At 42.6% G+C, this 26,273-nt stretch overlaps 1 protein-coding gene across 3 annotated transcripts in view; it reads left to right on the forward strand.

Moving 5' to 3' along the window:
* Positions 1–26,273, forward strand: part of LOC100359044 (cadherin-related family member 3) — a 106,712-nt gene that overhangs the window by 14,686 nt on the left and 65,753 nt on the right. For all 3 annotated transcript variants that reach the window (XM_089305993.1, XM_089305992.1, XM_089305994.1), the window contains 2 exons: positions 6,478–6,649; positions 9,760–9,848. In XM_089305993.1, the coding sequence (XP_089162119.1) occupies positions 6,478–6,649; positions 9,760–9,848 (261 nt within the window). The remainder of the gene's footprint in view (positions 1–6,477; positions 6,650–9,759; positions 9,849–26,273) is intronic.

Raw genomic sequence — 26,273 nt, forward strand, 5'->3', positions numbered from 1 at the left:
ACTTCAACATTCAATATTGTAGCCATACTATAGATAAAAAATAATAACGATATGGCCACATTTTCACAAGCATAGATACATGGCTATATATCCTAGACCAGTACTAGGTAGTTTTAGAAGCAGTTCAATTATGAAACAGTTTTGTAGCATGGAAGTGCTCCTGCAAATAAAGTTGAAATGAAATGAATTAGTATCTACCTCTGCCAAGTTCCAGTAGAAAGGGGAATGGACTGTTCTGTTTGGGGTTTAGCATATCATTACCCTTTGCTGAACTTCCTTCCTTGCAGCATATGTGCTTGTTTGGCTTACAAAAGAGTGATGGAGCTTAGGAGGGGTGACCAGGCAGCAGTCAAACAAAAACACCATCATTATCAAACAAACACCAAAGTGATCTCCTGGAGAAGCAACAGCAAAAAATAGCAAAGCTTGAAGTGAACTGATTAGAGTGCTAACTCAATGGAAATGAGACAAGGTATGCTCTAGTTATGTGATCTACAAATTGCTACCTGTCATTGAATGACATAAATGAGAGTGCATTGGCAGGATGGGATGTGAACCCAGATTACCCTCTGTATGTGCACTCCTGTTCCCTGGATGGGCAGCCCCAACCAGAGCGGGATTTAAACCAGATTGCTTCCAGGGGGAAGATTTGGGGAACGTCCACGTGCATTTATTTAATAAATATTTGTTGAAAACAGCCGTGGAGCCTGATCCTCTGTAAGCTGGTAGGGAACAAGAAGGACACAGCTGCTGCCTGTGTGGTACTCCCAGAGTGGAGGAGTCCACACCAGAAGGGACAGCCTGAGTTTGGGGCTGTGCTCCTTGGCTAAGGAAGTTCCTGGAGGACATGTTTTCAAGGTCAGGCTATGGTATTAAATTAACTTAACAGAAATTGTTAGGATGTGAAGAATACAAAAATAGAATAGAATCAGGAAACCTTGTTTTTTTTTTTTTTCCCAGATGTATTTTTATTTATTTATTTGAAAGATAAAGTTACAGAGGGGGAGAGAGAGAATCTTCCATCTGCTATTTACTCCCCAAATGGTTGTAATGGCCGGAGCTGTGCTGATTTGAAGCCAGGAGCCAGGAACTTCCTCCAGGTTTCCCATGCAGATGCAGAGCACCAAGGACTTGGGCCATCTTCTACTGCTTTCCCAGGCCATAGCAGAGGGCTGGATAGGAAGTGCAGCAGCCGGGATTTGAATGTCACCCATATGGGATGCTGGCACTGCAGGTGGCAGCTTTACCTGCTGTGTCACAGAATCGGCCCCTGGGCAAGGCTTGATTTTAATTATAATTTCTGCCACCTATTACCTGTGTTACCCACAGCAAAGAATCTAACTTCTGAGGCTCAGTTTCCTTCTCAGTGTTATGGGGCTTTAAAAGCATTTACACTTTGGGTAATAGGGAGAGTCAGAGGCAGAGCACCCAGCCAGTAATAAATGTTCAGCAGAGAATGGCTGACAAGTATCAGTGTATTTCTGGCTTTCTCTGGGACTGTGAGAAACACACTTGCATGTGGCTGTTGGCAGCAGTCTTGGTCAATACAAGGAGACTGATAAGGGTCACATTCAGGTTCTGTCTCCTGCACTATGACTTTCTGAGCTGCAATGTATAATCCATGCTTTAGTTTTGTTTTATTTGTATATATCTCATAAGTACAACATTAGTAACATAGTAATTCTTCCCACTGCACCTACCCTTCCACCCATTTCCCCCTCATCCCCCTTCATTCCCCCTTTCCTGTTTGGTCCAAGAAAGAAAAAGAAAGCAGAAATAAAGAAAAAGAAAGAATGGAAAAAAAAAAAAAAACTAAGAGAACTTTTCCTCTACAGTCTAAACAAGGGCCATTCTTTTTATTGCTTCTTGAAGGTGATTTGACTTTTTTTCCTTTTCTTCCTCTGTTCCCTTCCTTCCTTCCCCCTTCTTTCCTTTTTGAAACTTAATTGTTTTTAAAGAAGAATTCAAGGATGATACATCTTTTAGATGAGCTTTTAGACATGACTATAACTTATGAGACTTTATAATATCCTCCATTTACTACACTAGAAGGAAATGATTCTAGAGAACAAATTTTACTGGTAAGTCTCATGATACAACTCTGTGGACAGAGGTCCTGCATGCGAAGTTAGTGTGCAGTGACTCTTGTTTATTATTTAACAAATAACACTCTTATATATGACATCAGTGATCACCCAAGGCTCTTGACATGAAGTAACTTGGCTATGGAAGCATTTTGGATCTACTAGCTCAACAAGGCCATAAGCAAAGTGGAAGTTCTCCCTTCAGACAAAAGTACATCCTTCTTTGGTGGCCACTTCTTTCCACTGGGGTCTCACTCACAGGGGGTCCTTTATGTAGTACATCTTTTTCCAGAGTGTCTTGGCTTTCCACGCCTGAAATGCTCCCCCTGGGCTTTCCAGCCAGACTGTAATGCCTTCAAGGCTGATTTAGAAGTCAGAGTGCTACTTAAAGTGATTGTCATTCTATAAATCTGCTATATGGACTGCTTCTCATGTTGGAGCCTTCACTCCTTTTTAATTTTGTCTATTATTGTTTCTAAATACTTAATCCTATTTAAATGATCATTTTAACTCTTGATCATATCTATATGGTTACTTTACCCCTTATTTCTATCCATTTGATTTTTTTAAGATTTAAAAAATTTATTTGAAAGGTAGAGCTACAGAGAGGCAGACAGAGAGTGAGAGCAAGAGAGAGAGCCTCCATCCACTGGTTCACTCCCCAAATGGCTGTAATGGCCAGAGGTGTACTGATCTGAAGCCAGGAGCTTCTTCCGGGTCTCCCATGCAGGTGCAGGAGCCCAATGACTTGGGCCATCTTCCCCTGCTTTCCAAGGCCATAGCAGAGAGCTGTAGAGCTGTTGGGACTCGAACCAGCAACCATAAGGGATGCCAGCACTGCAGGCAGCAGCTTTACCTGCTATACCACAGAACTGTCCCTTCCATTTGATTTTTATAACACTTAAACTGCTATAGTTGTTAAGTTGTACACTTAGAAGTGAGTCCATATGAATGTATGTAGAACTATATGCTTTGCTTCATATATTTCACTATTACAAGTTTGTGATCTTGGTGAGTCTTCCCACTGTGCCCACCTCCCACCTTCACTCCTGCCCCTCTTCCTCTTCCCTTTCTCATTCTTACTCTTATTCTTACTAAAATCTATTTTCAATTAACTTTATACATATATGATTAACTTTATGTTAAGTATAGCATTCAGTGAATCACATGGAAGACAAAATGATAAGGAAAATATTATAAAGGAATAGATAAGCAAAAATACAGAATAAGAAGCTGTTCTTCAATAGTCAAGAGAGGGGCTTTTCCAAATAATTGCTTCTCAAAGTGTCAATTTCATTTCTGCATGTTATCTTTTAGGCGCTCTATTAGTTATCACATGTCAGGGAGAACATACAGAATTTGTCCCTTTGGCACTGGCTTTTTTTTTTTTTAAGATTTATTTATTTATTTGAAAGTCAGAGTTACACAGAGAGAGGAGAGGTAGAGAGAGATACAGAGAGGTATTTTATCCGATGGTTCACTCCCCAGTTGGCTGCAACAGCTGGAGCTGTGCCAATCCGAAGCCAAGAGTCAGGTGCTTTTTCGGGGTCTCCCATGTGGATGCAGGGGCCCAAGAACTTGGGCCATCTTCTGCTTTCCCAGGCCATAGCAGAGAGCCGGATGGGAAATGGAGCAGCCGGATCTCGAACCGGCATCCATGTGGGATACCTGCGCTTCAGGCCAGGGTGTTAAGCCCCTGCGCCACAGCACCAGCCCCTGGTACTGGCTTTTTTTTTTTTTTTTTTTTTTTTTACTGCTGTGTAGTATTCAGTGATGTACATATCCCATAATTTATCCAGTCTTCAGCTGAGGGGCATTTGGGTTGATTCCATGTCTTTGCTATGGTGACTAGAGCTGCAATAAACATGGAGGTACTATATAGTTCTTTCATATGCTGATTTCATTTCCCTTGGGTAAATTCCCATGAGTGGGATGGGTGGGTCATATGGTAGATCTGTATTCAGATTTCTGAGTTATCTCCATACTGTCTTCCATAGTGGCTGCACCAGTTTACATTCCCACCAACAGTGGATTATGGTCCCTTTTCCCCCACATCCTCACCAGCATTTGCTGTTTGTTGATTTCTGTATGAAAGTCATTCTAACTGGGGTGAAAAGAAACCGCATTGTGGTTTTGATTGCTTTTCTCTGATGGCTAGCAATCCTGAGCATTTTTTTCTGGTGTCTGTTGGACACTTGGATTTCCTCTTTAGAAAAATGCCCATTTCTTAAACAGATTGTTTTGTTGTTGAGTTTCTTGATTTCTTGATATATTTTGGATATTAAACTTTTATCAGTTGCATAGTTTGCAAATATTTTCTCCCATTCTGTGGTTGTCTCTTCACCTTGCTGTTTAGTTTTCTTATCTGTGAAATGGTGTTAATAGTAGTATTTCCCTTCTAGGTTTGTTTTGATGACTAAATGAGGTAAAGAGCTGAGAGCCATCCCTGAGGCAGGAAGTATTCAACAGATGTTACATTGTACCTGTGTCTTGCTAACAGTGCAATGCTTTTTTTTTTTTGAGAGTCAGTGATCTTACTAAGAAGGCAACCACATTAGGTGGTGCAGTGTGATTAAGAGCATGGACATTGGAGTTAAAGTTTGGGTTCACATCCTGTTTCTGTTCCTTGCCAGGTGATCTCTGTAATAATCTTTCTTTATTTGGAAAATGGGTATAGTAATAGTATGAATTGCAATTGTGTTTTTGGAGTGAAATTATGCAACTAATATTAAAAACTTGCATTTGACATATAGTAGGCGCTCATTGAATGCAAGTTGCAAGTACTGCCTTAGAACTCATCATCATTATAGACAAGAGATTCATGGTTTGGCACTGAACATCCAAAGACAGGGATCCAACCCTTTCCTGTGGGTTTTGCTGCCTCTTAGTAAAATCTTTGTCTTCTGTTATTTTACTAATAAGCCAACTGCAGAAGGAAACATTCCCTAACCTATCAGCGTCTTGCAAGCATGGAAAGCATGTTAGTCTTTTATGTAAGGCTTAAGAAATCCAATTTATAGGTGTCCAGGGCCGTGGCCAAAATCTTGAAGACATTTCATTCTATGGTTGCGGCTTGGACTTAGTTCTCTTGATGTCTAAGTTCAGGAGGGCCTTGTACAGAGCAATTAAAAAACCAGAAAGGAAACCTAGGTGAGAGATGTGTGACGGCTGATCAGAGAAGACGCAAAAGGGCCTCTTCTGCCCTTCTGTTTTCGCCAGGTGCTGGGCTCTTCAGGTTTATGACTGAGAAGATGGAGTGTGAAGTCAGATGGAGCCCAGATGTGTTCTATATCTATCTGTGAGAACTTGGTTAAGCAGCTTAACCTCTGTAGATCTTCATTCTGCACCTGTAAAATCACCCATAATTGTATCCACTTGCAAAAGGATAGGATGAGGTATTTGACAAAGTAAGATGGGAAAGAGTCTCTATACAGGGTTAGGAAGAATAATTGAAAGATGGGAAGGATGAGGGGGAAAATCATTTGCTATAATATCAGTGAATTCCTTATTCATGAAAGCTTTTAACAGGTACACAGTTTCATGTCTTTTTAATATATATATATATTTTTTATTTATTTATTTATTTTTTTGACAGGCAGAGTGGACAGTGAGAGAGAGAGACAGAGAGAAAGGTCTTTGCCGTTGGTTCACCCTCCAATGGCCACCACGGCTGGCGCGCTGCAGCCGGCGCACCACGCTGATCCAATGGCAGGAGCCAGGTACTTCTCCTGGTCTCCCATGGGGTGCAGGGCCCAAGTACTTGGGCCATCCTCCACTGCACTCCCTGGCCACAGCAGAGAGCTGTCCTGGAAGAGGGGCAACCGGGACAGAATCCGGCGCCCCGACCGACTAGAACCCAGTGTGCTGGCACTGCAGGCAGAGGATTAGCCTAGTGAGCTATATATATATATATATATATATATATATATATATATTATATATATAATATATATTTTAAAGATTTTATTTATTTTATTTGAGAGGTAGTGTTACAGATAGTGAGAGGGAGAGACAGAGAGAAATGTCTTCATTCCGTTGGTTCACTCCCCAGGTGGCCACAATGGCCAGAGCTGCGCCAATCCAAAGCCAGGAGCCAGGAGCTTTTTCCCTGTCTCCCACACAGGTGCAGGGACCCAAGGACTTGGCCATCTTCCACTGCTCTCCCACGCCACAGCAGAGAGCTGAATTGGAAGTGGAGCAGCCAAGATTAGAACCGGCGCCCATATGGGATGCTGGTGCTGCAGGTGGAGGATTAATCTACTATGCCACGGCACTGACACCTCATGTCTTTTTAAAAATTAATATTGGGTACTGTGGATCTGAAATACTCCATGTACACGCTTCTGAAGCCAGTCATTTGTTTCATTATTCTGTATTTTTCTTTCAAATTTAGTTATTCACTACTGGAGTGCCCAAGTTGGACTTTGAGATGGTGTCGCTGTATTCCCTGACAATCCATGCTCGAGACAACCAAGGGGCAAGAGCATCACAGACCATTCTAATCCAGATTGCAGATGTGAATGAACCACCTACTTTCACTGGATCCCTTGCCCGAGATGACCAAGGTATAGAGGCCCTTTTCTTGATGTAAGAAGGCTCTAGTAGGTGGATATACCCACTTTCCTTTTTTTTTTCTTTCCAAGATTTATTATATGAAAATCAGAGTTACACAGTGAGAGGATAGGCAGAGAGAGAGAGAGAGAGAGAGAGAGAGAAAGGTCTCCCATCTGCTGGTTCACTCCCCAATTGGCTGCAACGGCTGGAGCTGTGCTGATCCGAAGCCAGGAGCCAGGAGCTTTCTCTGGGTCTCCCACGCGGGTGCAGGGGCCTAAGGACTTGGGCCATGTTCTACTGCTTTACCAGGACATAGCAGAGAGCTGGATGGGAAGTGGAGCAGCCAGGTCTCGAACTGGCGCCCACATGGGATACCTGTGCTTCAGGCCAGGGTGTTAACCCCTGCGCCACAGCACCAGCACCTGGATATATCTACTTTTATAGAGTCATGGCTATGGCAGTGATATGAAAGCTGTACTAACAACAGTAAGGATAGATGCTGGCACTTACTACACTCCAGCCAGTACCTTAGGCATTGTCCTAAGAATCCTAAGAATTTTCAATGGATTAATTCATTTCCTACTCATAGCACTGGAAGTAGGTAGTATTTTGTGCTCACTGTATATGTATCAGATGTAGAAAGATACAATAACTTGTTTACTGCTGAAAAATCATTTATTTGATTGTAGTATACTAAAAACTATTCTCTTAGTTGTGTCATTATTTAATTAACAGTGCATTTATATTATTAAAATTGAAGGTTGCTGAGGACAGAGACCATATTCTTTTCACTTTTTCTTGGTCTGTTGGTTTTTCACCATGTATATATGTGTCTCTCTCACGTTTGTCTCTTTCTCATCTCTGCTTTTTCTATATAGTCAAGTATTTAATACATATTTAATATATACAAATATAAACACCCAAGGTTCAGATTGGGGTGACCACAAACTGGCCGAGTTGCTTGCTGTATATGAATTTTAATTTCTTTATTAATTAAACTGTAGTTAGTCCTTTTTTAAAAAGATTTATTTATTTATTTTAAAGTCAGAGTTACAGAGAGGCAGAGGCAGAGGCAGAGAGAGAGAGAGAGAGAGAGATCTTCCATCTGCTGGTTCACTCCCCAAATGGCAGCAATGTCTGGAGTTGGGCCAATCCGAAGCCAGGAACCAGGAGCTTCTCCCAGGTCTCCCACGTGGGTGCAGGGACCCAAGGACTTGGGCCATCTAGTACTGCTTTCCCAGGCCGTAGTAGAGAGCTGGATGGGAAGTGGAGCAGCTGGGACTTGAACTGGCACCTGTATGGGATGCCAGCACTGCAGGCAGCGGCTTTACCCACTACGCCACAGCTCTGGGCCCAATCCTGTCTTAATGACTCAGTGCCACATATACAGTTGGTGCTCAGTTGTTAGTTTGTCTTCTTTTCTTTCCCTGAGCAGATGGTAAATTCTCCCAGAGAAGATCCAAGATCAAATTAAATTACTTTTAAAACAGGGAGCTGTGTGCCAGGGTTCTGTAGATATTCCATAGATTTGCATATTAGAGAGTCCAGTTTGTGTCCCGGCCACAATCCAAGCATATCTTTTAGGTTTCCTTTTATCACAAATCCTGCCCCATGGACAAAATGGTGCCACAGCTTCTCACGTAGTGGGCCTTCCCTTCATGTATTCAGCAGTCTCAGACTACCCCAAGGTTTCTGATCTCTGGAAGAAACCAGAAACCAGGGGGGCTGGCCCTGTGGTGCAGTGGGTAAAGCCACATGAGCATGGTTCAAGTCCCGGCTGCTCCACTTCCAATATAGATCCCTGCTAAATGTGCCTGGGGGATCAGCGGAGGATGGCCCAAGTACTTGGGCTCCTGCACTCATGAGGGAACCTGGAAGAAGACCCCGGGCTTGTTGCTTCGGTTTGGTTGTTGTAGTCATCTGGGGAATGAACCAGTGGATGAAAGATCTCTCTATCTATCTTTCTCTCTCTTTAGCTCTGTATTTCAAATAAAATAAACAATTCTTTAAAAACACACACACACAAACACATAAACACACACACAGAGAAAACTCAAGACAAACATTAATAAAATAATCAGATGATATTTATGTATTACCTATGTAAACCTGAGTAGTAATTTTAAGTCTTCTGTAGTTGAGAAGCACACAAAAGATTCTTAACATTGTTGTTATTTAAATCTATAAATTTTGGAATTGGCGTTGTGATGAAGTGGGTTAAGCCACCACCTGCAATGCTGGCTTTTCACAGTGGAGTGGTAGGTGGCATCCCAGCTGCTCCACTTCGGATCCAGCTCCTGGCTAAAGCACCTGGAAGTCAGCATATGATGGCCCAAGTATTTTGGCCTCTGCTCCCCATGTGGGAGACCCAGATGGAGTTCCCAGCTCCTGGCTCTGGCCTGCCTGGACCTGGTTGTTGGAAGCATTTGAGGAGTGAAACAGTGGAGGCTGGCGCCGCAGCTCAATAGGCTAATCCTCCGCCTGTGGAGCCGTCACACACTAGTCCCGGTCGGGGTGCCGGATTCTGTCCCGGTTGCCCCTCTTCCAGGCCAGCTCTCTGCTGTGGCCAGGGAGTGCAGTGGAGGATGGCCCAAGTCCTTAGGCCCTGCACCCGCATGGGAGAAAGGAGAAGCACCTGGCTCCTGGCTTCGGATCAGTGTGGTGCGCTGGCCGGCTTAGCTGGCCGCAGCGGCCATTGGAGGGTGAATCAACAGAAAGGGAAGACCTTTCTCTCTGTCTCTGTCTCTCTCTCTCACTGTCCATTCTGCCTGTCAAAAACAAAACAAAACAAAACAACAACAACAAAAACAAAACAAAACAAAACCAAAAAAAAAAACAGTGGACAGAGAATCTCTGTCTTCTCTGACACTCTGCCTTTCAAATAAATAAATCTTAAACAATTTATTAATGTCTTTGCTCTACATCTGGCACATACAGACCCTGGATAAATGCTATTTCCATCATCATCAGTGTGGTGTATGTGAGAGGTACCTTACAAACACACCTGTGCTGAGCAGGTGCCATGCTTCCAGTTTTATGTGGAAGCCAGGACTGGAAGAGGCGTTTGGGGCTTATAGTGGTGGTGCTCATTCAGCCACATCTGTTGTACACTTTCTGGCAGTTACGGAGATTTATATCCTAGAAGACACCGCCCCGGGGACAGTCATTTACAGAGCCGTGGCCCAGGATCCTGAGGATGCTGTTTTGGAGGTAATTTATTATATTTTGGGACTGAGAACATCAATGCTTAGTGGTTTTATGTGTGATTGCATTCAAATGTAAAGGCACGGCGACAACCACATCAATTATACCCACCATTCAGGTTTCAGACATGTCTCGTGCCTTAATTATCAGGACACTTCGAGGGAAAATGATTGAGGTCTGGCTTTTCTGGGTAATTACTTCTCTTCTAGCACAATCTATGTTGTGCAGGCAGGCCCAGGTTAATCCTTAGGTAACTTTTAACACAAGATGCCAGGCTATTTCATTTCATTCTTGAAGGTGTTGGCTGCACACACCATAGAGAAGCAATCCCTCTTTCTGGCAGAATTAAGTTGTTTCACAACTCTAGGTCTCATACTCAGGTTTTATTCTGCCCCAGGGGGTGAGGTAACAGCGTAGTGACAGGAGACATCACTGAGCATTTCTGTTTTGTTGTTCTAAGTGTAAATTTGGGAAAATGATACCTAATTTGTCTTCTCACCCTGTGCTTGCTCTCCCTATAACCCACTGTAACAATGAACATGAAAATAGTTTTTACACTGTAAACCATCTTGCAAATGCTAGGACTTATAACATTGTTCTAATTTTTGATGCCAAAGAGCATGGCTATGGTGCTATTGAGTTACAATGATCATAGCCTACAGATTGATAGAAGAGAATAAAGTATTTTTTAATGATGTTGTATTGCTTTCACCAACTGGCTAAATATGAGTGAATTGCACATGTTGATGTTGTACTCTCAACATTCACAAGTGATTGGTCATGCATCTTGATTCTTATTTAAGGCAACTGGAGTCTTGTAAAATTTTAAGTAGGACAAGGTCGTTAACATCTGAGGCACTGTCCACAGGGCTTTTCAAAGTATTAGTGTGGACACTGGGTTTAATTTACAGCTTTGGCTCCTAACTCCAGCTTCCTAGTAGGCTGTAGGTGATGGCCTAAGTGGTTGGGTTCCTGTAACCCACATGGGAGAACTGGTTTGAGCCCTTTTTCTGGATTGGTCCTGTTCACTTTTGGCTGTTGTAAATATTTGGTCAGTGAATGGGAAAATAGGAGCTCTGTCTGTCTTTCTCTTTGTTATTTGCCTCTCAAATAAGTAAAAAATAATAAAAATTTTAAGTGTTGAATACACTTGAGGAATTGCACAAAGAAATGCTGTTGTTATGAACCCCCACCCCACATCCCCTATACATTTGTCACTTCCTCCTCCCAATAGCACAATACCACTGGAAAGGTCACAGCTTCCTTTACAACATGCAATTTAACCACCTCATCATGCACATTGTTCCAAATCAAAGTGTTCAAGATTATAGTATTGAATCCAGAGCTGAGCAACTGTAGCCACACAGGAGTCAGATATATTGCAATTGCTTCCTTGGGGTTCTCTGCGGCAGCTCTCCCACCATGTTGACATTGCAGGGTGGAAAACATGTTACAGTCCAATAGCATTTAGCTCTGACTGTAACATGCAATCAAAATGACTTACTAGCCAATTAACACAAGTAATTAATTTCAAATGAAGGACTCCCAAATGTTTTCTATACAGATTGAATGCTTCTGTCTCTGGTCTTATACTTTTCTCAGAAAATAATTGGTTCCTGGGCCATATTTGGAAGGCCCAATGCGATGTTTTCTGTGTGCTTTACAAAATGTGGACTGACATTTCAGTGGTGACCTAAACTGTGGAAATGTACATCTAGACACATTCCTACACACATCCTTGTGACACAGTAGATTAGACCAGATGTGTTGTTCAAGTGCTCCTGACTGGGTAATAACCTTCATTTGTCTAAGCCTTTGTATTGATTCACAGAATACTTGTTCTAGGGTGGAGAAGAGTTGCCATACTTCGGAGACTGATTTATGATAATGATAGTGATAACGCAAATAACTGCTAAGTGTTTATTGATATAGAGGCATATACTTTATATCATTGAACCCTTATGTAACCCTGTAGTAAGTGCTATTGTCTGCTGTAACTTTACCTAAAGAGTAGATATACTACAAGAGTATGTCTTTTTTTCTTTTCTTTCTTTTTTTAAAGATTTATTTATTTATTTGAAAGTCAGAGTTACACACATACACACACACACACACACACACACACAGAGAGAGAGAGAGAGAGAGAAAGGTCTTCCATCCAATGGTTTGCTCCCCAATTGGCCACAATGGCCGGTTCTGCACCCATCTGAACCAGGAGCCAGGAGCTTCCTCTGGGTCTCCCAAGTGGGTGCAGGGGCTCAAGCATTTTGGGCCACCTTCTACTGTTTTCCCAGACCATAGCAGAGAGCTGGATTGGAAGCAGAGCAGCCGGGTCTTGAACCGGAGCCCATGTGGGATGCTGGCGCTTCAGGCCAGGGTATTAACCCACTGAGCCACAGTGCCAGCCCCAATAGTATGTCTTTAATTTATAGACAAGGAACATAAGGCTAATAGAGATTAAGCAATTTGTCTAAACAGTAAGTACTGGACTTGGGATTGAAATCCATCTCCAGTTTGCTTTAAATCTTGTACTTTTCCTGTCATTCTAACAATTCCCAGAGTGTACTCCACAAAACCCAAGTTTCATCAGATGATCTGTGAGAAAAATGGAAGATCCTATGATCAAATGAGCTTTTACAACACACAGTATATTAAATACCCTGTAGAGTTGTCTAATAGAGAGATGTTAATTCAGATTTGTTTTAAATATTTGCCCGCTTTCAAAGAATGTAACATTTGTTAGGATTTCATGCAATTTCTAACATTCCATAGGGCATAAAGGTTGCCCTGGATTCTGCTATAAAATTGATATAATGTGTCTTACCTCTGGGGTTGTTTTAATGATGAAAGATGAAATTCTAGGTGAGGACTCAGCCAATAAAGTAATTACTGGATAAATGTTCATGTTAACAAGGCTGGATTTCATCCATATTTAGACCTATCTGAATTCTGGGACTAAGGCTTTTTATGCTGTACCACCCTATGTTCCTACACATGCCAGGGATACCTGACACTACTGTTCTGTATTCTGAAATATAGAAAAAGTATGATGTTTCATCCTGACAGCAAAGAAAACGTGAACAAAATGAAAGTTAACAACTTGTCTTGAATCTTTCCTGGTAAACTGCCTCCCCAAAATACGGAGAGACAAGTGCAAACCGGAGTGACAGCCACGCTCTGCTCATCTGGACAGAAGCTTCTGGAGACAGACTGGCAGGAAGCTTCACACGGTAGCCTTGGAGAGTGGAGAATGCGTGTGGGCCGGCTGCAGAGTAAGGAACTCCTGGGTACTACGATCTTGACCTGGCTTTCACCACCAGGAGCTCCAAGAGTTTCTCACTGTGGAGTTCCAAGGAGGAACTTGGAACTTAATCTCCATGTGTCCCTGGGAGAAGAGGGAGAACAGAATCTTTGTTCTCCATAACAAAGGCAGATTCACCAGAGGACATGACTTTGCCTGAACTTTATCTCAAACAGCTGATACACATATGAGTGTATGAGTAGACACAAACACCTGGATCCTAGACTTCTCAAATTCAATCTTCAGAAAACTAAAGAAAAGCAGAGAATCTTGAAAGAAGCCAGAGGAAGAAAACATCTTATCTATAGAGGGATAAAGATAGGAATTATAGCAGACTTCTCATCAGAAACCATGCACACAAAAGAGAGTGGAATAAAAGAAACTGTTAAAAAAAATCAGCTAAGAATTCTGTATCCAGAGAAATTACATCAAATCATAAAATTGCATACTTTAAACATGTATATAAACATATGTAATTCTTAATTGTCAAATACACTTCAATTTTAGAAGAAGCAAAGGAGAACCGAATAATTTTTCAGAAAAACAAAAATTGAAAAAATTCATTCCAAATATTTTCCCTGCAAGAAATGTTAAAGAAATGTTTGTGAATGGACAAAATTCTTTATATATATATATATATTTAAACATTTATTTTTATTTATTTGAAAGACAGAGTTACAGAGAGAGAGGTCTTCCATCTGCTGGTTCACTCCCCAGATGGCAGCAACGGCCAGAGCTAAGTTGATCCAAAGCCAGGAGTCAGGAGCTTCTTGTGGGTCTCCCATGTGGGTGCAGGGGCCCAGGGACTTGGGCCATCTTCTACTGCTTTCCCAGGCCACAGCAGAGAGCTGGATCAGAAGAGGAATAGCCGGGACTAGAACCGGCGCCCGTATGGAATGCTGGTGCTTTAGACCAGAGCTTTAACCTGCTGTGCCACAGCGCCAGCCCCGAATGGAACAAAATTCATCAGAGAGAAAGAAAATGATACAGGTCAGGAACTTGCATCTGTATAATGAAAAGAAGAGTATCAGAGAAAGGAATATATGAAAGTAAAATACATGTATTTCTGTTTTCAATTGATCTGAAAGGAAGCTGTATTTAATAGTAACAACATATTGGATGATTATAGCACAAGGATAAATTAAATGAATGAGGGTAATATCATAGGTAACAAAAGGGAGAGAATGAGATTACTCTAAGATACTGTTGCTACCTATAAAGTGATATAGTGCTATTTGAAGCTACACTTGAGTTAGTTAAGAATGTTATTGGAAACTGTGAGGCAGTGACTAAAACATAATGAGGCAATGTAAAAAATAAGCATAAATGAAATGCTAAGAGAGGAGAAAAAATAGAATCATATAAAATGCTTAATTAAAGCAGAAAAGAGTGGTGGGCACTTGTCGCCCATATGTGAGTGCCTGGACTCCATTCCTGGCTCTGGCCCCTGATCCCAGCTTCCTAATTAATGCAGACCGTGAAGGTGATGGCTCAAGTTGTTGGGTCCCTGCTACCTATATGGAAATATGGATTGAATTCCTGGCTCCTGGCTCTGGCCTCCACCCAGCCCGGACTGTTGCAGGAATTTGGGAGTGAACCAGTGCATAGTACCTTTGTTGGTTTCTTTACCTCATGAATTAAAAGAAATCAAAACAGAAAAGAGGAAGGAAAAGAGAGACAAATAGTAAATTCAGTGAAGAGTTAAAACCATGGTGGATACTAATTCAATTATGACAAATAGTCTAAATGTACTGAGTCAAATACAGAGATCATCAGAGCAGATTCATGAAACAGCAAGGCTTGACTACGTGTTGACTACACGAAACCCATTTTAAATAGAAGAATTCAGGGTTGGTGCTGTGGTATAGAAGGTTAAGTCTCCACTTGCAGTGCTGCCATCCCATTTGGGCACCAGTTTGAGTCCTGGCTGCTATTCTTGCCATCCATCTCTCTGCTTATAGCCTGAGAAAGCAGTGGATGAAGGACCAAGTGCTCGGGTCCCTGACACCCATGTAGGAGACCTGGAAGAAGGTCCTGGCTCCTGGCTTTGGCCTGGCCGAGGCCTACCCATTGTGGCCATTTGGGGAGTGAACCAGCAGATGGAAGGTTCTTCTCTCTCCCTCCCTCCCTCCCTATTTCTCTCCCTCTCTATCTCTGCCATTAAAATAAATAAAAAAAAATCTTTAAACAAATATGAGAACTCATATATTAGATGATCCAATTCTTCTCCCACTTGTCTTTAAGATGCCTCCCTGGCACTTCTCAATTTTGCCCCAACTCTGCCTGTCACACTCCATCATCCATATTATAGACCACGTCCCACTGCAGCCCATGTGACCTTCTTACCCTCCCTGTGTTGTGATGAGGGGGTAGCAGGTGTTTCTCCTTATATCAGAAGTCAATTTGGAAATCTAAATACATTATCTCAATTAAATCCTGCTTTAACAAATCCTCCTTTTTTAAAAAAAATTTATTTATTTATTTGAAAGGCAGAGTTACAGATAGGCAGAGGCAGAGAGAGAGAGAGGTCTTCCATTCTCCAGTCTGGGGAGGTTCACTCCCCAGATTGCCACAACAGCCAAAGCTGAGCTGATCTGAAGCCAGGAGCTAGGAGCTTCCTTTGGGTCTCCCACATGGGTGCAAGGGCCCAAGGACTTGGGCCATCCTTCACTGCTTTCTCAGACCATAGCAGAGAGCTGGATCGGAAGTGGAGCAGCCAAGACTCGAACCTGTGCCCATAAGGGATGCTGCCACAGCACCAACCCCAATAAATCCTACTTCTTAGGATAATGTAGATGCCTCTGACTCTCATGAATAATAAGTAATGGGAGGAAATTGTCTCGCTCAACTTTTATTGTATTTTTTGCTTTTTTACTGATGAAATAAACTTATCCCTAAAAGGCATCTTTCAAATCAGTGTGTGCCATCTTAGTGTGACTATGAAGATAATTAATTAGCACATTGTGAGAATAAGTCCAGGTTTTCAGGACAAGCAGTAGAGTGGGGCAGTGGAGAGATATAAGCAGAGTTAGTGAGTAGGAAAGATGCCACTGAGATGTGATAGGGCTATTTTCAAGAAATAAATTTTATCTCTGTATCATGGTAAACTAGTTCATTCAAGTTTCACCAGATTTAGTGACAAATTTAGAATATAAGTCTCCAAATATATAGTTGCATCCTATGTAGTCCATGCACCTTTATTTTTTTAGTCATATACAAAGGTATTTCAAAACATTCATGAGAAATATATTTAATAAAAAACTACCTGTGGATTAATACTTTTTTGCACTAAAATAAGCTTTTTTTGTTTAAGGTTTATGTATTTATTTGAGTGGCAAAGTTACAGAGAGAGAGAAGGAGAGACAGAGAGAGGGAGTGCTTCCATTTGCTGGTTCACTCCCCAAATGGCTGCAATGGAGACAATCTAAAGCCAGGAGCCAGGAGCTTCTTCCATGTCTCCCACGTGGGTGCAGGGGCCCAAGCACTTGGGCCATCTTCCATTGCTTTCCCAGGCCATTAGCAGGGAGCTGGACTGGAAGTGGAGCAGCCGGGACTTGAACTGACATCCATATGGAAAGCAGGCAGCACAACATGAGCCCCTAAACTTATCTCTTAATTCTTTGTTTTCATGAAATTTTTGAAATACCTGAGAAGTAATACACTAAATCAACTTTCTAATAACTTATTGGAAAAATGTTGAGTCTCCAATAAGAAATAATTTCATGGTAACCCTTGAAAGAGAAAATGATATACCAGCAAATGAGAAATATAAATCTACTTCTCTGATGGTTTCATTATTTTTTCCTTCTTTGATAAAATAGATGTAATGAATCAATATAGGCCACAGATTAAATATGAAAATGAACAATATTTTTTATTCAGTCAAGTATATAGACTGAAGGCTGATGATGATCAGATTTTATGGGAAAGTGATATTTGGAAATTCTAGGAGGCATAATTAGTGATGGAATCATCAAAAGACTCAACAATTACACTGCAGCAGAGCTTATAATTATGGGTCTGAGGATTTTAATTATATAGTCCTATTTTATAACTCAGCTGTAAAACAAACATTAAAGGGGAGAAAAAGATGAACCTATTGAGTTCAAAACCAGAATATGTAAATTTTCACTTTACACTTTGGAGTGGTAATGCTAGTTTTAATGGATTGTTTTTAAGTATAATCATTTTAGAGAAAAGGCCCATATTGTTTGAATAGCATCTATGTTTTCAATTTTATGAGTTTTACATGTGGGGAGAAACACACATCAAAAAGGTAAAATGTATTCAGCTATTAGAAATATTAGGTCATGTCATTTTTGCAGGTAAAATTGATAAATGGAGGTCATTTTTTTTTCTTTTCATAAACCTTAATGATTCAGAGAATATATTAGGACTCCTATGGTTGCAATGAAAGAGAAAACTTGATGCAAATGAGATTTGTGGTGAACAACAGCTGAAAAATCCAATGTGAAGACAGTTTGTAGGACATCTGAATTCTGGGTTCTCATGATACAAGCCAAAAGAGGTTTACTCTAAGATCGATGGCTCAGTCTGTCCTTTTTCCTTTGGAAACAAATTGCCGGCAGAAATTTCAGTTTCAAGAGTGTAGTAACCCCTGGACTCCCATTCAAAGCTCTTGCCTGAAAGTGATGGAAATACTTTCCATGAAATCGTGGGTTAGAACATAGCCTTGTCTTTAGCCAGTCATTGAGGCAAGGTAGGATATAATGTACTGATTGGCTTAAGCCTAGGTCACATACTTTATCCCAGAAATTATGGTTAGGAGGGGTGCAGGCTGGGATGACTTGGATTCAAAATGAGGGAGGTGTGGCTTAGCAAAGAGCTGCTGTTGGAGGTGTCCAAGTGAATATTCCACAGTCCTGAAGCAAAAGATGCTGACTACAGGGAGGCTGTCTCAACGGAATCTGCCATCAAAATTTGCCAACTCTTCCTTTACTCCCTTCTCTATAGACAGAGAATATCTGTTACTTAAACATTTCAAAATCCTTCTCATTTTGTCCATTTGCTCAATATTAAAGTCTCTATTGCTTTGGAAACACTGATAGACCTAATTGTAGAAGTGGCTCAAAAACAATTAACTTTTACTGTGAAGTATAGCTTGTCAAAGCAATTTCCTCTTGTGTCTTCACAACACCACTCCTCATTGAGAAATTGGCCATCATTTAGAAATATGTTTCTCATGAAATGATAAGCTCCCTAAAAGCACAGATTGAATGCATCTTGTTTATTACAGCACTGTGGTTTCTGAGAGGTACTTCCATCAAATTTAAAAATCAGAGAGAAAGGTCTCCAAATAAGATCTTTTCCAAGAGAAGAGTTTCATATATTTTGGTATCAAGTGTAACTTGCAAAAATATTTGAGCAGATATTTGCTACAAAATAGAGTTAAACCTGCTTTGGAACCGCCTCCATTTTGCACAGTGTGAATAGTTACTGAGAGCCTGTTGTGAAGCTACGTTTGAGGTGGTGAAAATACAGCCCTGAGAACAACACTGAATAAGGGATGTGTCTAGTGAGGAAAACTGAAAATAAGAAAACAACAGATTAGTGACATTATTCCAGTAGTCAGTGGTGTGTGTGTGTGTGTGTGTGTGTGTGTGTGTGTATGGGGGAGGCAAAAGGCAAGAGAAGAGGCATGGGAAGAGGAGATGATGGTGTGTATTGCTTTGTGTAGGGAGAGTGTAAATAAGGCTTCTCTGGGAAGGGGGCCTTTGATCAGAGACCCTGGAAAAAGTGAGGGAAGGGACCATGCACTTATCTTGGAGGCAGAATGTTGTGGACAAAGGCAGCAAGTGCAAAGTCTCCGAGGAGGAAACAGGCTTAGTATTTTAAAGGCACTGCCCGAACATCAATGTGATTGAAAGAAGAGTTGGCAGAAGCTGATGCTGGGGCTGTGGCCAGCAGTCAGATCAGAGAGGCCCTCGTAAGCATCATTGGGAAGTTTGCCCTTCTTTGAATGAACGTGGGATCCTCTCAGAAGTTTTTGAGTAAAGGAATAGATAATGTTATGTATGTTTTAGAGAGTTCAAGCTAGCTTCTGTGTGAAAAAAAGTGCTGGGAAGAAGCAAGGGAGGGAGCAGCGGAACCATTCAGAGGTGACCGTGGCAGCCCAGGGGAGCCCTGCAGGGTGCCTGGGACAGCTCAGGGGTGCCAGTTAGAGGTGGCTACACAAGTCCAGGGGAACTATTTCAGGGGAGTGCCACAGACTGGGGGAACGGTTCAGGGGTGATTGCTATAGTCTGGGTGAGAGACGATGGTAGTGTGGTCTAGGATGGAGGAAATTGAATTAGTGGGAAGTTAATGGAATTTACATATTTTGGTCCAGTAGTCTGTGATAAAAAATTTCACAACAGTAGAAGAACTGGAAAATGAAGAGTGGACAGCTGCATATCCACCATTGGAGTCTGTATTCCATATTTCATCGTGTCTGGGTTATCACAGGGCTAGCCATGCTTTTAGCCCCACACCATTCCCTCCTGTTTCGCTTGGCACTTTCAGGAGAGGTATAGACTGTTCTCCTTCACTCCTTACACACTTAGCCACTTACATATATATATATATATATATATATATATATATTTTAAAAATGTTTGTTCATTTTCATTTTATTTGAAAAAGGAGGAGTAGGAGGAGGGGGAGAGAGAGAGAGAGAGAGGAAGAACTAATCACTGGTTCTTCCCAAATGCCCACAACAGCCAGGGTTGGGCTGGCCTGAAGTCAAGAGCCTGGAACTCCATGGACACCTGCCACATGGGTGGTGGGGACTCTACTACTTTAGTCATTGTCTTCACCTGCTGCCTTCCAGGTTGTGCATTAGCAGGAAGCTGAATTGGAAGCACAGCAACTCATATGAGATGTGGGGATCCCAAAAGGCAACTTACCCACCGCACCAAATACTTGTCCCATTCCCATATTTTGAAGGCAATGTTGACAGAAGGTGATGTTGATAGACTTGAAGACAAATTGCTGGAGTGTTGGGGCTGACACTGTGGTGCTACGGGTTAAAGCCCTGGCCTGAAGTGCCGGCATCCCATATGGTAGCCGGTTCTAGTCCCGGCTGCTCCTCTTCCAATCTTCTTATCCAGCTCTCTGCTATGGCCTGGGAAAGCAGTAGAAGATTGGCCCAAGTCCTTGGGCCTCTGTACCCACATGGGAGACCTGGAAGAAACTCCTGGCTCCTGGCTTCAGATCGATGCAGTTCCGGCCATTGAGGCTATCTGGGGAGTGAACCATCGGGTGGAAGACCTCTCTCTTTGTCTCTACCTCTCTCTGTAACTCTGTCTTTCAAATAAATAAAATAAATCTTTAAAAAAATTGCTGGAGTGGCGTCCTCACAAAAGGCCATGTGTAGTGTCATGCAGGGTGTGTGTAGAAGACTTGACATGAGACACACAGTTCGTTCGCCTGTAGAAACAGGAAAGAAGACAGGACATAAAGTACATATGCAAAAAGAAAAGTAGAAATAGTGACCATACACTCGTTCTGTTGCCCACTCAATAATTATTTCTTGGGCACTTACTAAGTGCTAAGCTAATTATTTATAAGCACTTACTAAGCAATATTCTAGGAACTGGGACTTTGGCAGGGAACAATAATTCCTGCCCTCACAGAGCCTCTAGTCTAGTAGCAGGAGAATCAGTCATATATATCAGTGTATCAGATGCTGCCAAGAGTATGGAGCAGAATTAGGCAGCGACGGGAACAGGGATTTGTATAGGGGAGAAGTTGGAAATTTTCAAGCTGATCGTCAATGTCTTAAATAGAGCGGCAGCAGATGACTGGGTTCACACGCTTCTACTTCTCTCAGTGAAGCGGGAAGCAAGGGCAGCACGGAGAGTTGGGGAAGGTTGCGGGCGTGCTGTGGATTGCTGGAGTTTTGACTGAGGAGTGGGTGTGAAATGGCTGAGGCTCACAGAGGGCGAGGGAATGCTTCAGAGAAATGTGAGGTGAAGGGAGCATCTGAGAGGAGGTGGAAGACACGGGAATTCGTTGATGAGGCATTGGATTCCCAAGGGTACCCTGGGAAGGTTTGGTGGGCTTAGGTAGGGAGGAGTTGTTGTCGGGGTGATGAGGGCAACAGACTTCCTGGGATAGTTGAGGAAGTGAGCTGTGACAAGCCTTGTTCCGATGGTCACTTTAAGAGGCAGAATGTGCACAGTCTGCGTTGATGATAACTTCTGCTTGACACTGGTCCCTTAGGAATTCTAGACAGGGGAGGCAGTGATGGCTGCCAGGTGGACCACAAGGGTGGCCATCTTCCTGGGAGCAGGGAAAGCTCTGCAAACCTGCTTTTGTCCTGTCACGAGGGAGAGGATGTGTGTGTGGGGTCAGCCGCTGTGGAGGAATCCATGGTATGAGCCTGCTTGTGGAGAGGATCAAGAGTCAGCAGTGATTAGCCTGTCCAAAGTCAGGAACCTATGGCCGGCGCTGCGGCTCACTAGGCTAATCCTCCGCCTTGTGGCGCCGGCACACAGGGTTCTAGTCCCGGTCGGGGTGCTGGATTCTGTCCTGGTTGCCCCTCTTCCAGGCCAGCTCTCTGCTGTGGCCAGGGAGTGCAGTGGAGGATGGCCCAAGTGCTTGGGCCCTGCACCCACATGGGAGACCAGGAGAAGCACCTGGCTCCTGCCTTTGGATAAGCGCGGTGCGCTGGTCGCAGCGTGCCAGCCGCGGCGGCCATTGGAGGGTGAACCAACGGCAAAAGGAAGACCTTTCTCTCTCTCTCTCTCTCTCTCTCTCTCACTGTCCACTCTGCCTTTAAAAAAAAAAAAAGTCAGGAACCAACACAAGGGGATGGAAGATATGAAAATGTTTTCTGGTTCATTTAATATCACCCCACTTTGGGTGGTGCAGACTACACAAATTTTGATCATATTTATTTTATTAAATTTTTTTCAGATATATATATATTAAGATGTATTTTATTTATTTGAAACATAGAGTTACAGAGAGAGAGAGCAGTCTTCTATCTTCTGGTTCACTCCCTAAATAACCACAATGGCTGGAGCTACGCCAATCCAAAGCCAGGAACCAAGAACTTTTTGTGGGTCTCCCACATGAGTGCAGAGGCCCAAGCACTTGGGCCATCCTCCGCTGCTTTCCCAGGCCATTAGCAGGGAGCTGGATTGGAAGTGGAGCAGCTGGGATTCAAACCAGCGCCCATATGGGATGCTGGCACTATAAGGCTGAGGCTGTAACCTGTTGCACCACAGCGCTGGCCCCAGATAATGTGTTTTTAACATACATCGTATCAAAGGTTTAATAGCTCTACTAAGTCAAAAGTTCAATGAATAAAAAGTAAAACGACCATAGTCCAGCAGGAAAACAAGCAAGGGCTATAAAAGAAAAGATGTTCAACTTCAGTCATGTAAAGTAAATTTCAAAATAATCGCAAAATCATCAGTATTGTGGTAGTATAGAATCCCTAGAAATTTGTTGGACAAATACTTAAAACAAACTTTGACAGAACACTATATTTGCAGCCAAACTGTTACACATGGGACTTTCTCCCTCCCACCTTATCTCCCTCTCTCCCTCCCTCTCTCCCTCCTCTCTCTTTCTTTTAGCTCCCACATGTAAGGGAGAAGATGTGATATTTGGCTTTCTCTGGCTTATTTTACTCAAAAAAAAAAAACCTGTTTGCATCTAGCTTAAAGGAAACGAAGAACTCTTTGGTTGTTCAGTGCCAATTAATACAGAAGGGGTAGGATTTGCTTTGACCTCATTGGTTTATGGTTGTGTAGACTATGAACACTCTTTATCAGATTGCATTGTCACATAAACAGGCAGTGCACTGTATTCTTGAGTCACGGCAGATCGTCAGGAAATGTTTGCAGAATCACGTGAAAGATTCATTTCTGAGTTAGTGCCTGACCAGTGCCTGATCTTCTGCCCTAACCGCTTCTGAACGTTTCAGCACTTAGTGACATCAAGAAAATAAGGAGAAAAAGTTTTATTCACACAGTTTGCTTCTTGGAAGGTTCTGGCACGTGATGAAATGTCATTTAGTTTAGGTATATATTAGCCCAGTGACTGAGAATGGAGAAAATTATCAGGATTACTCAAGCTAAAAAGCAATTTTGCTTGAAATAACTACATAATTGGAGAAAAGTGATTTTAAGAAAACTTTAATTAACTAGAAAATATCTTTAATTCTCCACATGAAAGTGATGATTGGAGAAAACCGCATTTTTTTTTTTTTTTAAATAGATGTTTGGTTTACTTCAAGTGCAGTTTGCAACTTCCTCCACCAGGTGGCAGACAAGCTTGTGACATAGTGCAGTTGGCAGTCATGGATTTCTAAATCATCTTGCAACAAGCAGTAAGCTCCAAACAACTGTACAATGAATTATCATTAATTTTTGCCTTACAAATTCCAAATGTATACACTCTGGCCATGTTTTCTACAGGTAAAGGCCGTGCTTTTACAGAGATATATGTCTGAGTGTTACTGCTTGAAGGATATGTGTGAAGTGAAATCAATAATTTAAGTCTGGGGACTGGTGCTTTGGCACAGAGGGTTAAGCTGCTGCTTGCAGTGCTGGCATCCCATATGGGTACCGGTCTGAGTCCCAGCTGCTCCACTTCTGGTCCAGCTCTCTGCTGAGGCCTGGGAAAGCAGCAGAAGATGGCTCACGTGGAGAGCTGGATGAAGCTCCTGGCTCCCAGCTTTGGCCTGGCCCAGTTCTGGCTGTTGCAGCCATTTGGGGAGTGAACCAGCAGATGGAGGATTTCCCTCTCTCTTTTCTCTCCCTCTCTCTCTCTCTTTCTATATGTATATATGTATATGTATATATATATAGATTTATGTATATATATATCTGCATTTCTATATGTATATATGTATATGTATATATATAGATTTATGTATATCTATCTGCATTTCAAATAAATAAATCTAAAAAATAATTTGAGTGTGTTCACACAAGCCAAATAAAGATTCATCACTGATTAGCCCATTCAAAGTTGACACTATGTTGAAGGTCTAGGAAGACTAAACAAATAGAAATGTTCTGTTGCTTATTTAAAAAAATTATGGGACTAAGAAGGGAATTATAATCAACCGTTGATTTTTAAGAAGATTTATGTCATTATTTTGAGGTGCTCCTGAAAATGTTTCCTGGGACAACTGGAAAATGGCCTGGCAATTCATGCCAGATTCATGTGACAACACAGATGCTGGGGCCCCTTCTCAGACCAGTTAGACTGGAATGTTGGGAGATGGGCATCAGTATTTAAAAATACTACTTTTTGGCCGGCGCCACGGCTCACTAGGCTAATCCTCCACCTGTGGCGCTGGCACACCGGGTTCTAGTCCCAGTCGGGGCGCCGGATTCTGTCCCGGTTGCCCCTCTTCCAGGCCAGCTCTCTGCTGTGGCCCGGGAGTGTAGTGGAGGATGGCCCAAGTGCTTGGGCCCTGCACCCACATGGGAGACCAGGAGAAGCACCTGGCTCCTGGCTTTGGATCAGCGCGGTGCACCGGCTGCAGCGTGCTGGCCGCAGCGGCCGTTGTGGGGTAAACTAATGGCAAAGGAAGACCTTTCTCTCTCTCTCTCTCTCTCTCACTGTCCACTCTGCCTGTCAAAAAATAAATAAATAAATAAACAAACAAACAAATAAATAAATACTACTTTTCTCCTTGGCATCCCAAAGGGACCTTAGACATCACATTTACTCATAGTATTGTGATTGCTTTCTCATTTGCGTGGCGGCAGGCATCACTAATTGAACGTGGCACTTTTCCAATTTAAGTGCACCTTTCCTTTCAACTGGTGAGGGAGGCTCCAACCAATCAATTCAGAACTAAAATGAAGTCTACTTGCTATCAGTTATCACATGATACAGAATTAACTATTACTCCCATATGAGGTGACAAGCCTCTTAGAGAAGTCACTGACTCTGCTTCTCCTAGTGTGATTCAGCAGTGAATTCAGCTTCTAGAAGGCGGAAAGTTTTAGAGGCAGCACTGGATGACATTCCTGCCCCTCCCAGGTCTCTGTGGATGCCACGTTACCATTCTTGTCTGGTGCCTTCCACTCCCTGCCAGCTTCAAGGTGCTTTCGCTTCCATCAGTCAAAAGGGAGTGCTTCTTGGGTCTTTCCTTTCCTTTTCCTTTCTTCTGTCCTTCCTTCCTCTCTCTTTTTAAAAGACATATTTATTTATTTGAAAGGCAGAATTACAGAGAGAGAAAGGGAGAGACAGAGATGGAGACAGAGAGAGATCTTCCATCCTCTGCTTTACTCTCCAGATGGCTGCAATGGCAGGAGCTGGGCCAATCCGAAGCCAGGAGCCAGGAGCTTCTTCCATGTTTCCAATGCGGGTGCCAGGGCTCAAGCACATGGGCCATCTTCTGCTGCTTTCCCAGGCACAGTAGCAGAGAGCTGGATAGGAAGTGGAACAGCTGGGACTCAAACCGGTGCCCATATGGCATGCCGGTGCTGCAGGCAGTGACTTAACATGCAACACCACAGCACCATCCCCTTGGGTGTTTCTTTTAGGTTGGAAGGGCAGGCTGAGAATTTTTCTCTTCCTGGTATAAAGTCGTTAGCCAGTACATGAGCATGAAGGCCTCTCTCCATTTTCTTTAGTGGGAACAACTCTGAGGCTTAACATACGCTCCCAAGATCCTACTGGGGTGTGGCTGCAGATGCCTCCGGGGGACAGGGAGAGGTATTTTGTGTAATCTCCTTCCCTTCTCTGCCCTTCCCCCACAGTTTTCAGGAAGCACTCACTAAATCACTTCGTTAGCATTTTCATGTCACCTTCTGTTTCTGGGGAATCCCTCAGACGTGGCAGAGACCAAGACCACTGGGTCAAACCATTGGATTAGACCCCGTAGAGCAGGGCAAGGTCCCTAACTTTAACCAGCTGGAATCTTCAATGCATCTGGAGTCTTCAAAACATTCCTGGAAAATATATATTATGAAAATAAATACATACAAGGGTTTCATAATTTTTTTGCCAAAATTATCTTTGAATTCCATTTTTTCCCCCCCAAGAACTCCCTTTCTTAGAAAGAGAGATGTAGACAGAGATGGATCTTCCATCTGCTGGCCCACTACCCAAATACTCACTACAGCCATGCACGGACTGGGCCAGGCCAAAGCTAG

Source organism: Oryctolagus cuniculus, chromosome 10 (genome assembly GCF_051225735.1).
Source record: "Oryctolagus cuniculus isolate XC-2025 breed Fujian yellow rabbit chromosome 10, ASM5122573v1, whole genome shotgun sequence".
NCBI classification, from domain to species: Eukaryota; Metazoa; Chordata; class Mammalia; order Lagomorpha; family Leporidae; genus Oryctolagus; species Oryctolagus cuniculus.